The 15,993-nt window shown below is 40.9% G+C and overlaps 1 protein-coding gene across 5 annotated transcripts in view; it reads right to left on the reverse strand.

Annotated features, from left to right (window-relative positions):
* oxr1a (oxidation resistance 1a) overlaps positions 1-15,993 on the reverse strand; it is a 157,269-nt gene that overhangs the window by 25,413 nt on the left and 115,863 nt on the right. For 4 of the 5 annotated variants that reach the window (XM_044358063.1, XM_044358061.1, XM_044358062.1 and 1 more), the window contains 2 exons: positions 10,815-10,922; positions 8,979-9,092 (listed from right to left, as the gene is read on the reverse strand). The exons of the other annotated variant lie outside the window; for it this stretch is intronic. In XM_044358063.1, coding sequence (XP_044213998.1) covers positions 8,979-9,092; positions 10,815-10,922 — 222 coding nt within the window. The remainder of the gene's footprint in view (positions 1-8,978; positions 9,093-10,814; positions 10,923-15,993) is intronic. 5 annotated transcript variants of the gene reach the window in all.

The following is a 15,993-nucleotide window of genomic DNA, read 5'->3' on the forward strand; positions in this document are numbered from 1 at the left end:
GCGGAGGCAATTCATGCCCTAACACACATCTACAGTATGAATTGGTGTGTATGTGTGTATGCTTCATGCATATTGAGTATCATCCAATTATATGTGTAGTGGAATGTAAACTGAATATGAAAACATGGTTGCAAATGTATGTAAATCTTATTTTTTTCTCCTGGTTATATTGTGCACTGAGGGCTGCAAAACATATGCCATCTTTAATAAAGATAAATCTATGACTGTGATGATAACTGACAAAACTGTTAAACAATGTTATTAAGAATCATTTGCAGATATGCTGATATAAAATATTTTTCCTCATAATTCACCAGATGCTGCACAACCAAGACAGAATTTTTAATTATGTCTCAACTATGTTGTTCTATTATATGTTGACACATCCGCTATAAAGCTATTTTGTTACTGTTTCTTTATCTGCGCTGTGGTAACTCTGCAATCTGGCACAGATGGCGTGTCTGCTGGGCTGGAAACACGAGGTGTGGTGGGCTTGGTGTTTCTACCAGTGGCCAGTTGCCATGCAATGTCTGAGCCACGGGGAGAGACTGACTGGAGTCTGTCTGAATAACCATCCACAGGGAGACATTTTGTAGGACAGAGCCAACTGTTGGTCTGACTGACTAAACAACGCTCTGCAGGATGGACTGTCTGAGACAATGAATGACTGCTGAAGGAGACGGATCGGAAAAGAAGACGAGAGGATCCGAGAAGAAGTGTGAGATAGGAGAAATGGGGACACGGGAGAAAAAGAGAATGTAGAAACTGCAGTAGAAGCAAATAAGGTAAAAAGCAGTGGTTAGCTGCTGGAGAGAAATAAAAAGACAAGGAGATAAAGAGAGCTAAAGGCAATAAAAGAGAGAGATTGGAGTGAGGACGGAGAACAAAAGGGAAAAAGAGGACAGAGAGGAGTGAGTGGGAGTTATCGTCGAGGGGGGATTTCGACCGGGGAGGGGAGAGCGTCAAGAGCCGGTGGAGAAGTGAAGAGCTACAGTAACAGTGAAGAGCTGGAGAACCAGAGCCCACAACAACTGTCTGCTGCCCTCCTGACACCCACCCCCACACCTCCCCCTCGCCGTCGACAAACAGCCTGCAGCTACTGACCCACACCGACACGAGCAGCCCAGACACTGGCAGCCAGGGAAGACTGAGGGGGCCGGCCAATCTGTTACAGCCAAAACAAGCCTCTCTGACCGGGAGAAGAGGAGAGAGGGACCTAAAAATGTAAAACGGTGATAAGGAGGAGAGGGATCGGAGCTGAAAATAAAGTTTCAAGAACATCCTTAACCTCTTAAACTCCGCAAGGATGCTGACATCATTGGCCGACATGACTGTCTTTAAGAGGCTGTAACGAGCTTAGTTGCAATCAAGCTGGCCTTCTTGCTCCAAGGTTAAAAAAAAAAAGATAACACTGACTGGAACACACCGGGGAAGAGAAACAACACATGCTGCTCAAATGTGCAGCACACACCTGGCAGCTGCAGATGTCAAAACATGTCCTCCCTCATAGAAATGCATAACAAACACAATCTTATATTCACTGTTATTAAATCTAACGCATCTGAGAAAGGGGTGATTTATGTGTTTGGTAACAGAATTAACACCCATCACACTTCTCACACAGTCTACATGAGAGAGGACTGTGAAAACACTGCTGTCCATCAGCAAAGTGCTGCTGCCCATAAGGCAACACAAGGTGATGGGTAACGATTTTCTTTTTTTGTCTTTTTGCCAAATGTTGACTTGCACAAAGCAAAAAAAAAAAAAAGGATAGAATTTGTACATGACGTTGCTGTGTGGGATGATGACTGGCAAAAATCAGAGTAAATAAGTGAAAAGCATTAAAAACAGTGAGATAACTTTTACTGACTGCCAACAGTGGCATATTGTGGAAAGCTGACAATCTGTCTTTTTTATTAATAATTTCAGTGTGTTGTTCTTATTAACGCTGTAAGAACAAAGAAAACAAAACTGGGCTCACTGTCTCAAAGGTTTGATTTCACCAGGTTCTTAGCCCATGTATGAGGCCTGACGGAGATGGTGTGATGATCGCTGCTGTTATCATTTCCATCCTAGGTATGATGTATTATCTTTCGACAGAAGTGCACAGTCATTCTACATCAGTGAATCATCACCTGATCCAAGCATCCAATCGTGTCTCACACATCTGATCAGGCTGCAGACTCCTCTTTCTTCCCTGCCGTTCGTACCTGGCTACTCCTTCCTGCTGCACGCTGCTGCTGGCTGGCTGGCTGGCTGTGTTGATTCCCTGCTCCGATACTGCAAATCCACCTGTCTAGTTTCTCATAAACCATACTTGCCACTCTTGCGCTAAATGGCATTTCAAAATGATATACTGCATATTGCAGTCCTTGTTAAGTTTCTAGCATGCTGCCTGTACTGTGAAATACAACGCTTTAACTGTTTAAACAATAATACCTTCATGACTCAAGTGCTCCTAAATGAATTTTATTTACCTTTGAGAGTTAAAAAAGAAAATAACAGTGCAGGGCAGGGCAACCTCTTACCCAACACACAGGAACACAAATACTTGTGAGGCCATTTGTTTTAAACTGTGTGGACACGGGCTGACTTCAAATAACTTCAGAAACCCGAGTTGGTCCTTTTCCTTGATTAATGCTGCAGCACTTTTTATTACACTCTGAATTATCTGGCCATTTACCCTGCTAATGCCTGAGGAATTTTCACTTGGTCTATTTTACAGCTACACTTATCGTAAGTCACTCTGAATATCCACTAAACTGTAAATTGTAATCTCTTGTTCCTCTCTTTATCACTTGTTAACTGGTTTGCTGACAACAATTCAAAACACTGTCTGCAACAACTTTAGGATCATACAGGTATTTATGAGATGTTTCTAGAGTTAAAAATGACTAGAAGTCTTTTCAAAGCTATAAAGAGACAGCACAAAAGTGTTCAGACAGTTTCACTTTGGTACAGTTGTATAAATGCAGTTGAAAGATCAATAGAGTTTTAAGCTATGGAAGTTAAGACGGCATCATTCTGGCACAGCCTCTTCACGTATTTCAAGTGAATATTGCTTTTCTGGGCTGCTGCTTTCTTTGCAGTGCTAATATATGACCAGTGTTTGTCCTGCAATGGCCTCCAAGGCATCTAATATTTTCTCAGGTGGAGTGTGGTACTGTGAGATATGATACTAAACTCGCCTGTCTTATTCTTGTACCTCGTTAACCTTCAACTTCATCCAAGTTTTTATTTACACTACTAAACAGCACAAGTAAGCCAAAGTGAAATACCTCATTTGAGTTAAGACACAACTTATCCCGAAATGACCAGATTCCGGTCAGTCTTGGAAACAGTTTTTCCAGTGTGTGTGACATCAAAGGGAGAGAAAGAGCATAGTGCAGAATAGTAGATAGACTAGCTGATGCACTGAAATCCAAAGATGAAAAAGGCTGCTGTACTGGCCTCAGACTGTGAGTAACCACAGTGGAGGGGTGGGAAGGTGGTGGGATGGATGGACGGATGAGTATTGAAATGGATGTACAGGAGGAGAAGAGTTGACATGAGAGAGACAAGGAGAGGAGAGGACGGGTGCCTGATGTGGCCATCGGGAGGTTTTGGCAGGTGAAGGGAAGGCTGAGGAAGCAGTGAGGGAGACGCTTTCATACTGGGGACAGAGAGATGGCTGGAACAGTGTTAGATGACCGCTGTGGTGGGGCTACAGAAATCAATAACCTTTTAGTATCCAACCAATATTTCTCTCCTCACCCACAGTTAAAAGCAGAGGAGGAAAAAAAAGATCTAGAGAGAGGCTGCTGTGAGATATGGCTTGTGTCCAGGTTGTGAAGGGCAGAGGGATACAGTAAATATGGGAGGTAACATAAATTTAAGCCCCACAACACATTTTCATTTCTTTTTTAACAAATCAGGTTACATTTCTTTCAAATGTGATGTATGCTTGTTGCATTTCGCTCTATGTGATGATAAAGTATTCAAGGAGGAAGTCTGCAGGTGCCACTCGGCTTTGACCTTGACAGTGAAACATGGCACAGTCAAAAAAAATCAATCCACAGCTCCACCTTGTGGGCATGGCCGCATTCTGCAAGAAGGAGCACACAATGGCTGGGATTCATCAAACGTCTGTAGCCAGAAGTCCTCAAGTACAATCTGTACTGTTGCTCATATCAGACAATATTATAGCCCGAGACCATGGCGATGCCTCACTGAGCCCATATACTGAATCTGTCATGCTCCAAAACAAGACGAGCCATTTAAAAAGATAATATAACCAGAACATTCTCAATGAAAGTCTGGGCAGTGAAATGCAAAGGCATAGCAGGTGCTGAATTGTAGGAAATGAGATCTGCTTGCCAGAGTGAGATCATCACAGACGTACCTAAATGGCACCAAATAAATAGGTAATCTAAACTGGTTCCACTTCCTCCAAGACTAATTTTAGATGCCGTCCCAGCGGAAGAGAGGAAGGAACGAAGGAAGGAAGGCAGGGAGGCAAAAGAGGTGCCAAAAGAGGAAGAGACGGAGAAGGTCACAGTAGTAGCTGTGCCGCCATGGTGAGTAAGCTTGTGTTTGTGTGTATGAATGCGTGTATCAGTATGAGCACGGGGAGGGTCTGGATAGGACAATGAGGACGAGCCTGCCCACACAGATGACCAGAGAGCGAGCACGCCAGCGAGCCGGTGGCTGCCAAATAATCCAACGACAGCAAGACCGCCAGCCGGAAAGTCAGCCAGCTACCCATTCACGCTCACGCACGCACATACACACGCACACACACGGAGCCAGCCAATGATCCATGCCTGCAAGATGTGTTACTTTTTGCTGCCAAAACCAACAGGCCAGAGGGCAGAGCGAGATCATGAAGACGCTTCAGAGATGCCTTATTTGGCCTTTAGTTCTATCAGAGAAACACAGAAACATGGAAAAAAACTTAAACATTGCTTACTGAAGAATGGGCAGTGTTATATAACAGAAGTGCATCAAGTAAATCAAGTAAATATTCTATATAGACTTTATTTTTCCTCTTTTTTCCTGTCGATGAGTATTCATTCAGTCATATATGACTTATGTGTTTAATATTTTCCAGTTTCCACCAACTATAGGAAACATACAATTGACTTAATACTGTTTTTTCTGATATCCTAAAGTAAGAATTATGTCAAACAGCACCCATCCATCTTTGTCACTTCAGAGCCTAATGTTTGGTTGAAGTCAATATCAATCCTATACAATACAGTACAAAGTTCAAACTCACCCTCCATAGAGGTGTTTAAACAAACATGGAAAAAAGAGCTGTGATAAATGTACTTCTCCTGAAGGCACTTCAGTACAAAGCTGTATTTCCTGTTATGAACTGGTTAACTACCAGGAGAAAGGTTTCAGTATTTTGTCCAAGGTGGTTGGTGCGGCAGTGCAAACAGAACCAAAACTGATCAGAGACAGTTGACCACTTTATGGGAGACTGCAAATAGCCTTATAACAGCAAAGAAAGCTCTACTAGCCCACTGGAGAACACCAGAACCACCTTCGGTCTAGCATTGGCTAGATGATTTGTTGGGTACCTTGCACCTTGAAAGAATTTCCTGAATTGTACTTGAAATGTACTTTTCTTATTATTTTCCCACCTTGTCACTATGTAACTACTGTATGTGTTTTTGTGGGTTCATCATCATGTTCTGTGGTCTCTTGTACTGGTTTTATTTTATGAAAAACTGAAGAATACAACTGTAACAACTGTGTGAACACTACCAGAACTCCAAAGAAAATATGAATGATGTAAATGAACAGCCACACAAAATATATTAATATTCTGCAGTGAAAAACCTCAGTTTTGTTTCATTGCTTTGATTATTTGTCAGGCCGTTTGAACATCTAATAGGCTTTTGAAACATCTGGTGCCAGATCTGACTCTTTTTATACCCAAAACTAAAAGAGACGCATCTGAAAGTAGTTTCTCCTCAGAGCACTCGTCTTCATCAGCACTCTACTCGCTATTTGCTGCTTGCATTGCTATTACTATACACCTCCCAGAACCATTCATTTTCATGATATCCTCATTGAGATGTGTGAGCCGAGCACCAAAATAGGCTTGTAATTAAAAGATGCCGGGGATTCTAGAGGAAAAAATAAAGAAGCCGAGTGAGTTATTAAGGTCCTTCCTGTGGTTTAAAAACCAAACAGCACCTGGATGCTGCTCGCTTCTGTAAGACTACCAAAATCACACACACACACACACACACACACACACACACACACACACACACACACACACATATAACCAGAGGAAGAGAGAGATTGGCCTGTGCAGGCAGGCAGGCACACACAAACATACAGAGTTGACACATCGGGTGAGGTAATGTTTCCCCCCTTCTGCCTTCCAAGCACACTTCCTCTGCCTGGAATAATTGCTGCCTGGCTGCTTGTCTGGGGGAGCGAGCTCCTCCGTTCATTAGTTGCTCTAAATATCAGACACGGCATCACTTTTAAAGGCTTAATTTCTCTGCAGTCACAGCCCCTCTCTCTGATCCTCCCCCGTTGAGAGCTGCAGAATATGCTCCTGTTCTCGCAGGCATGACCTAAATAGATAAGTAGTAAATGAACGGGGGCCTTTCTTTTGGCAACCATGGAGAAATTAACGGACAGAGATGAGAGCAGACGAGTGGGAACGCTTGTGGTGGGAGGGTGTCGAAGCTCAAGTAGAGCAGCCGTGACAGTGATGGTGATGGAGATGGCAGTATCCATTTTCTTACAAAGCAGCAAAACAAGACGTCCGTTTCCATGGAGACCAGCAAACAGTCATATTTCTTCAGGGACCACTGGGCTTCCTGCGGTGCCTAATGATTGGCTCATTCAGATGCTGCAGACACAGAACCAGAGGGAGATGGTTCCTGCTGCTGGTCTTATGAGCAGTGAGGACAGGATGTGTACCAGACCTGAAGTCACTTCACAGACCAACGACGTGCCTCCAGCCTCCAGCTCTTCTACATTTCTGATGCTACACTAGTGAAGCTGTGAGGGATGAGTGGGATACAGTGTTCTGTCATGTTAATTTGGCTGTTCTGTCAGCACAGTAAAAAAAAAACTAAACAATAAGACAAAACAAGAAGAAGAAACTGATACTAAAGGGACATTGCATGGATTTATGCTTTAGTATATATCGCAGAACTATACAGAGCACTACACTGAATATGTGATCACTACACTAACCATTGGGGATGGTCAGATATTCATTTGGCCATATTAACAAACAAGTGTAAATGCCATGTATCTCCATTAATAATAAATCAAACCAAAAGTGCTGTCAGCAGCTCGAATACTAATTAAGAGTCCAGAATTTGCACACTGCTCTTCTAATAGGCCCTTTCACACATGCACTAAATGCTTCATGCTTGAAATGCCCCATTACATTTCTGCTTTTCACTTCTGTGAAACAGGACACGAAGAGGAAGTATTTTTTTATAGTTACTTAAGTACATGATATATGGTCAGATTTCTTCTGCAAAATCCTCTGTTAGTTCCGTTCCTTCTAAGATGTTTGTTAGATAGTAATCTGGGTGGAGTCATCACCGTATTAAAGACCTAATAGACAGAATATTACAGAACTATGTTTTTGGTAATATAAGCTGATTCACTTGCTAAGGGAAGTCTGAAAGTGTTGGCTGATTCTCTTTTTTTTGAGTTGCTTTCTCTACTTAATCCATAGAAAAGCTACAGATCTCTCAGAACAAGTTAGTCAAGGTTGTGTGTGTTTATTAAAATAATAACAGCCATGATTTTTTAAAAAAAGGGTCAAATTATGGCTTATGGGATACCTGGAAGTCTAATCTTATCATCCTAGTCACATGTGTAATTTGTCATTTTTATAATTATTTTTTTGCTGTTTGACTTTCTGTGATTTTATTGATGAAAATGTCGATATTTATTGTGTTGGTTTGTTGGTAGTACTATGTCATCTGGTCACCTGGACACCACAATGAACATACGTCTTGGACTTTATTATATCATCCTGGACATTTTTGTGGTTGTATGTGATTTAATGTCATTCTGAAAATGTCAACTGAACTAAACTAAATCTCTACTGACTGCAAGCTTACATTCTGTTTTTACAGCTTTGTAAGCACAATAGATGTTCTCCAGGTTAATGCACTTGGAAAAATAATTTCAGTCTTGTAAGGAGTGCCTCCACCACACGGTGAACAAAAGACACAACACATATGTCCTTGTTCTTGACTACGTACGGTACATGTGCAACACAGTACACACACACGCACACACATCACTTCCTGTCCTTGAAAAATACAAGACACGTTTTATTGTTTGACTCATCCTTGGAAATTATTGGCACCTCTGGTTGTCTTTTTCTCTCCTTGACAGCATGACATTATTCTGAATGTTCACCTTTGGGCTGACAATGAACAAAGATTTAAAAATGTGACAGCAGTTGTTGAAGGATAAGCCAGTTTTATGTGTATAGTGTGAGTGAATAGTGGTGACAGCGAGGACTATATTCCTGTGTTAGTTTGGTTGGGTACGTGTGTGTATGCAAGTGTTGTATATGAGCTCCTAAGAATGGTAATCAGGTGCGCCTGTGCCTCCAACAGTTTCTGTTGCATATTTGCATGTTTGCTTGGAAAGCCTGAAATTAATGACCAGGATGTGGCAGACAGTGTTTGGTCTTTGGGGGATAGATTAATACCATTAACATGCTTTCCTGACCAGTAACCTTCTGAGATAATAATATATGAATGCATTTGTCATATAAAACCTTTTCTTTCCTTTTCCTTCTTGATGATTAACTTGCTTGACATGAATGGTAAAATACTGTAGCAGATATGAGGCTTCTACAAAAAACATCAAAGATCCTGAAGACAACATCGATCCATGTATGAGTGATAGAGTTACTGTCAAAATTCTAAAAATCTGTTCTTCATTTGTTGAGTGTATGGGGTTGTGCATCGGAGGCGTGGTCAACATACCGTCACCTTCTCTAAATCAGCTTCTGAGGAGGTGGGAGACAGGGGGCTGATGGGACTGAGGGAAGGGGAGCTTCCAACACTGGAGACGTACTCGGGGTCAGGAACGTATAAAACCTGCAAACACAATCCATGTCTGTATTTACACAGGTGCTACCTGGTGTGCAAACACATAAGACATGCATGCACAGAGAGAGATAGGAGAGGATCTCTCTCTCTGTCTCTCTCTCACATATGCATACACACACAGCCCAAGTATATGTTTGACAAGACAAGAGTATCCTCATGCTATTGACAAGAATAATTATAAAAGGAGAAGTGACAGTAAGTCAACATGTCAGAATAAACAGTGATGGGAATGTGATGTCTGATGGCTTTCATGTGGTTACAACACATACAGTGAATGTGGAAAATGCAACATCAACTTTATTGATTTCTATACAGGGCTGCAACTAAAGATTATTTTTATTATTGATTAATCTGTCGATAGATTTCTCAATTAATTGTTTGGTGCATAACACGTCAGAAAATACTGAAAAAAGGAGACAGTTAGCTTAGCATAAAGTTAGCTTGGCTCTGTCCAAAGGTAAACCTGCCAAACAGAATTCCTAAAGCTCACTTATTAACTTAATCTTATGTTTGTTTGATGAGTAGAAAAACAATGGTGTAAAAACGACAAGTTGTGGTTTTATGGGGCGTACATGAATCGATTTTGTCATCTTACTCTTGGCAAGAAAGTGAAAGCTTATTTCCCAGAATGTCTGTCAAAACTATTCCTTATGAGAGGGGTGGCTTTCCAAATTCAGCCCAGTAATTATGAACATAAAATATAGTATCCCAGTACCTACACTGATATAAGAAGTGGGACCTCTCCAATGACTATAGCTGCAAGGCCAATTTCATAATTTAGGCCTGTATAATATCTATACTTTTAAAAAGTTAGAGGCATTTAAGGCCTTTTTAAATTGAGTACTGAATTTTTCAGATTTTAAATTTTTGGCTTGTACAGGAAAGCTAGGTGATAAAATATAAATCTAGCTATAGCTGTAGGGTTAAAAAAAAAAAAAAAAAAAAAAAAAAAAGCTGTTGTTTGGGTTGTGGTGTAACTTCTTCAACAGCTGTGGAGGGAGTGGAGAGACGATCTGTCAGTAAGTGGTGTTCACACCCCGCTGTTTGAACGCAGCTCAACTCAGCATTGTTTGCCAGGAGTTGAGATTAGGGAATGCCAACGGAATTGGCGCATGTACCTTGTCTCTATTCTACCAGATTTTATTGTGATGACAGGAACACAGAGACAAAATATCAGTTAGTACGTTTGTCACTTTCCCCCCCATTAAAAACTAATTTAGAGTTTGGGTCTAATGCTGAAAAGTGAAATATCAAAGCAGCGTGCTCAGCAGGTTAAAGATGGGTAGCTTGTGCACACGACCTTTTGTGTATTTGGGAAAATTTAAGCATTCCACATATTATTAGATCTTTTTAGAAACAAAATAGGTCTTTTGCAACAAATTGCATCCTAATGGGACAAGTGATGGTGCAATTAGCAGGCAATTAAGTGGGGATACAGATAGTGAGGATGTGAATGGTGAGTCAGCAAGTTGCTTTAAGAACTAAGTAATGTGCCCCCCCCCCCCAAAAAAAAAACCTTCTGCATGAATTCCCACATGTAGAAAATGTCTTTAGTGATGATGAGAAAAAGGCAAACCATTGAAAATGCATCATGAGAGCCATTACGAGATCGAGCAGTAAGTGAGTGGCTGTAGTTATGAGGTTGTTGCAGGACAGTGATGAAGTGATGTAGCTCTATATAACGGTGAAGGCGTGCACGGCGGTTCACACCTGGCCAGGCACCACTGCTCTGGAGAACAGCTTGTTCAGCTGAACCAGCTCGTTGGGTGTGGTGTCAAACTTGAGCGCAATGCTGTTCAACGTGTCCCGCGATTCCACCTGGACCACAAGACAAGAGAGAGGACAGAAAATCACACTCCTGCTTCTGTTCAGGGCATTTCCTTAAAGCTGTACAGAGAAGACTTGAGGACGTGACACAGATCTGAACGTGGGATGATGAGAGACGGAGAGAAAGAAAAACAAAGCTGAGAAATTGTTACTTTTAAAGCTTTTAATGTGGCTTGTTTGCATTTTTTGTGTGTTACATTTTGGAATGTCGTGTAAATTAAAGCTGTCAGCTGTTGACCAGGAAGAGATTCATATGTGAAGCTGGCAGAAATATGAATGGACATGCTGTCTTGTTAACCACAGCTACCTTTATGAATTGAAAACAAAACACTCTCATGTGAACAAAGTGTGGGGCTGTTACTGATGACTATTTTCTTTTTAGATTAATCTGTTACATTTTATTGACTACCTGTACAGGTTTCATACACATTTTTACCAATACATTTTGATGACTTTTCCAAAACTTTCTGGGTTTGTTTATTTTTCCAAAACTTCTCCAGGCCTGGAAATTGCTATTTTCAAATTCCACGATTTTCCAGGTTTTTCATGCTACAGTAGTATCCTAACCCAGCGTTACTGAGTGCATATACTACATGGTTTTGTGGGGTTACAGTTAACATTAAAAAAAGCCCAACACATCAGCACTATGTAATATATCCCCAGTATGTAGAAACTGCTCCTGGATGCTACTATATCCCAGTGTGAGCTAACATTAGCAGCTCTATCCTGCTGTTTATTGGATTTGGGGAAATTGAGACAGTGTTACAATTACAATGTCATTTTATCCAAAGCGACGTACACATGAGAGTTAATACAACACAAACAAAGATCTAGTCAGGACACTCCAGCAAAAAACTCTCAACCTCTCTATCCGTCATAGTGTTATATTTGCCAAAGACATAGGATAGCACTCCTCCTGAAAGGCTTTGCTCTTGTTACGTTTGAAAGTAAAACTATACTGCTTGAAAATACAAATAATTAACAATGCATATAGCCATCGAGGGCTTATTTAAGACCCTTTTACAGAGTTCATGTTTTAAAATGAGGCAGCTGGAAACATTAAAAAAAAATTGCTGGAGACAGCAATTTCAACCAGCTCATGGAGGACCCAAAAATTAAGGACCCATTGTAAAAAAAAAAATTTTTTTAAAAATTGAGTGCTAAATCTATTCCTGTTATTAGTGTGAACTGCATATGTGCTGTGCAAGAACAGAAACCTTCACAGGTGTAGAAACAATAAATAGAGGGTAAGAGACTTAGATAACTGGTAAAACAAACAAACTGCTCTAAATCCAAAGATTACAATGCTGATAAAACAGAGAAAATCAGGAAACCCTCACATTTGAGAAACTGGACCTAAACATTTTTTTCTTAATCGGTGACTTAAACAACTGATTAGTTCTGAAAATTGCAATTAATTCATGTTTTGTCATTCAATTAATTGACAGATTGAACAAGTCATAACTAGGTTACTGCATTCAATTTGATAATCATCTTGAATCATATTAACTGTACAATAAGCAGAAGAAGCAGCAGCACTTGGTGTTAGTTAAGGTTTATCGGATCATGCGGCGGGCTACTGTTTGTGTCTACACCCTGTGCTCAGCTGCTGCACCCTGCAGTGTGACACAGGTGCATTTGCTTGTCACCACCAGTTAAGATCCATACAACAGAGATGTGCTCCACGTGTCTGAACTAGTTAAGCATCTAACATGCCCAGTGGGAGTTTCTACCTTCCAAATAAGGATGACAACCATGTCAGAAAGCACTTGTGTGTGTGTGTGTGTGTGTGTGTGTGTGAGAAACGTGGTTTAAGTGAAAAAAAGTGAGCTCAGGGGAAAGAACCCCTGAGAACCAGACAGGCAGGGCTGACTCTGAGCTGTGTATAATTAGGACAGGATAATGGCACTGTGTGTTTTAGTGCAGCAGTCATGGGACTCTACCTTCCCTTCTCAGCATGTGTGTACGTGCGCGCACAGCTTTCTGTGTGTGTGTGTGTGTGTGTGTGTGTGTGTGTGTGTGTGTGTGTGTGTGTGCAAACAGCCCTACGAAAAAACACCAAGGAATGACAGCTTCTCCAAATTCTTGACATGTCAGATTGTTTCCAGGAGATATTCTTGCACGAACAGACAGACAGAGACACAGACAGCACAGTCACAGGCAGGTAGTTGAGTAAGAGGAACCAAGGCAGACAAGCTGGAACATTAGTAACACAGAATCATTGTGTGAGAAGCAGTCACACACGACATGGTCAGCGTTATGTCTGAGGCTGCCCAGAAAGAAACATACCACATATTAACAATGAGGGGAAGAAGCAGAAAATAGAGAAACTCAGAAGCCGTTAGCAACCAGAGTACGTTTTTTCAGTAGCGGTAACGACCGTTTTGTCTCCAAGTAGCAACTAAAAGTCAATGTGAAATAAAAAATTAAAAGCTAAAGCATCTTCCACTGTATTACAGTGGAGTCCAGCAGCATTTTATGAGATACAATCTGTAGGTAACTTAGAAACAGAGACATGAAGTGTGCATGATATTGACTGAGAATTGGCTATAAAACAGAAATATATGAAATATACAACTTGATTTAGGAAGAACAACAGAGCCGTATAGGATCATTCCCACAATCCCTGGCTCCGGGAGGCAAGCAAATCAAGCATTCATCACTTGGCATGTAAATATTCGAAGTGTGTTGTTTAGCCAGTTAGCTTCATCATCTTCTGGGATACAGCAGGGCTCAGGCTGTGGATGGGAGAATGTAGCTGTGGAAAGCTTTTGGGGGGATATAACACCAATTTAAAAATGACACAGGAGTAAAGGTCATGTGTGATGCCTTCCTATACAGTTCCTGAGCATCACAGATATTAAATTGCAGTGTTTTAAATGTAAATGAGATATGTGGTATATGTCCTCTCAGTCTAAGAAAAAAAACATATGTAAAATATGAGACTGTGGTGCACTCCCAGTAAGAAGCGGGAACACCAGATATACAAATCTGCCAAAACCCCTCAGAAAACTACCTTCTGTGCTCGACCAAAATACATTTTACACCAATTTGGCATAATGTTTCAATCCATTAATTAATGTCAAAATGAATGGAAACATCAATCTCCACTGTATTCTTCCAAATACCCATCCAGAATGAGACTATTGCCAAAGAGAGCTAATACTGATATTTTTCCACTTATAGTTATTTCAAATTTCCAATGAGCTTTACTGACCGCTACAGGCAACTAGAGGAATAACAACAACATTGTTAGACCCTCTCTGGGAAAACCCTCTCATTGTAACTGACAAAGTATTATGTGAAAGCTTGCTAATGATGGCAGAAATCCAGCACAAACAAATAGGAAGAGACTAATCACCATGAAAGTACCGTGCTGTGTCACTTGTTTTGGCTGGAGAGCTCAGCTAATTAGCTTTTGTGGCTGAAATGTTTTGTGAGGCGGGTCACTTGCTTGTAGCAACATTTTACACTCTTGAGCAATTAAACAAGTGGGAGAGGGAGTATCTTGAAATTACAGTATGAAGGTAGTTTTGGTTTTGAACCTGAAAACTGTTTGCTGAGTCATTTTAGAAATCCAGAAATCTCAGCAACTGTCCAAAAATGGGCACGGATACTGTGTAATATGTGTTATTTCTTATTTAACTCTTACTGTCTCTTTCATGATGTGGGCTGGGTTCTGGATACTTGAATACCTAGGATGGGGGCTCAGATTAGGGCTGGGTTTAGATGCCCTACCCTCTAAAAAGGAAAAAAAAGCAAATCAGATCTGAGGTCAGTCACGCTGCTGGGACACAGTCTCCCTGACTCAGCAATGTGTGCAACCTTGTTTGGACACCAATGAACAAGGCAGAGCAGGGATGCATTGTGCAGTATGGATTGGGTGGGTAGGCTAAGCAGGGCCGGACTGTTAACCATCTATAAATCCAGATGTCTATTTTTTTTTCTTCATGTAACACAGAAAGACCTCTGGGGGTCAAAGTGGAGATGCACAATAACAGCAGCTTGTTGAACTGATTCAATTGGCCAGCTTGATGAAATGTTAATTTGATCATTTCCTAGAAGCAAATCAAATCACAGAGCTTCCTTCATATATCAAAATGATATTTGATACTTTTTTCATTGCTTGTTCATCAGGATAGATTGAATTCAATGATTTAATCAAAGTTGAGATTATGTTAAATAGAGGTTGCACACAAACTTGAGCAGTGAATACATGAACAAACTTCAGGGGTTCATGGACCTAATGGATTCATGGTGGTCAGGTTAGGAATATGAAGTCATTCTTCAGAGGTGATACAAACCGTTCTAGTGTGTGATGTAACACTAGACAGCAAAATATCTCATCTATCTGCCTCTTTCCATCGACTAATCAGTTCCTCAGGACTGTCACGACTCCAGGTGGCTAGCAGACTCTGCCTATCCTGGAGTGAATTTAATGGTTGCACCTACAAGAGGGACAGACTGAAAATTATTTTGCACACTAATGTGTTCAGTTTGTGTTTGTTGACGAGGTATCATTGCTGGTTACGAGAGTTGAGGTGCTGGGAGTCGACTGAACGGTTTCCAGCATCTGCTGATCCTGTCCCTGCCTGCCAGGTAGCTGACGCTGGCTAGCAGCAGTCTGCAGATAGCAGGCTGATGTTTTTGTCCACTAACACAAACAGCAGCAGATCAATTAGTGAGTGGACTTTTCTGCTCTATCTGTGTTGAAACTGATTATTAAAGTTGATGCTCCATGCCCTACTTAGTCGAAGTAGTCAATAGCTGTGTGGGACAATAATATGATGTATCTGAATTTTGTAGGCAAACAAAAATCTATTAAAAACCGTGAATAGACCCCTTAAAAACCCCCTTAAAAATAAATAAGTCGAGATTTTATTTTTCAGCCACTTTGCCCGGCCCTATGATGACTCATGACCAAAATCTCAATGCACCGGCCACTATAGAGCAAACTAAAGTCTGACATTGATAATGTAACTATAATGCAACTGATTTCATCCACAACTGCTGAGGAAACTCAAGTTAAGATAGAAATGACACAGAATACCTGAGATGTCCA

This window comes from Thunnus albacares, chromosome 8 (genome assembly GCF_914725855.1).
Source record: "Thunnus albacares chromosome 8, fThuAlb1.1, whole genome shotgun sequence".
Lineage (NCBI taxonomy): Eukaryota > Metazoa > Chordata > Actinopteri > Scombriformes > Scombridae > Thunnus > Thunnus albacares.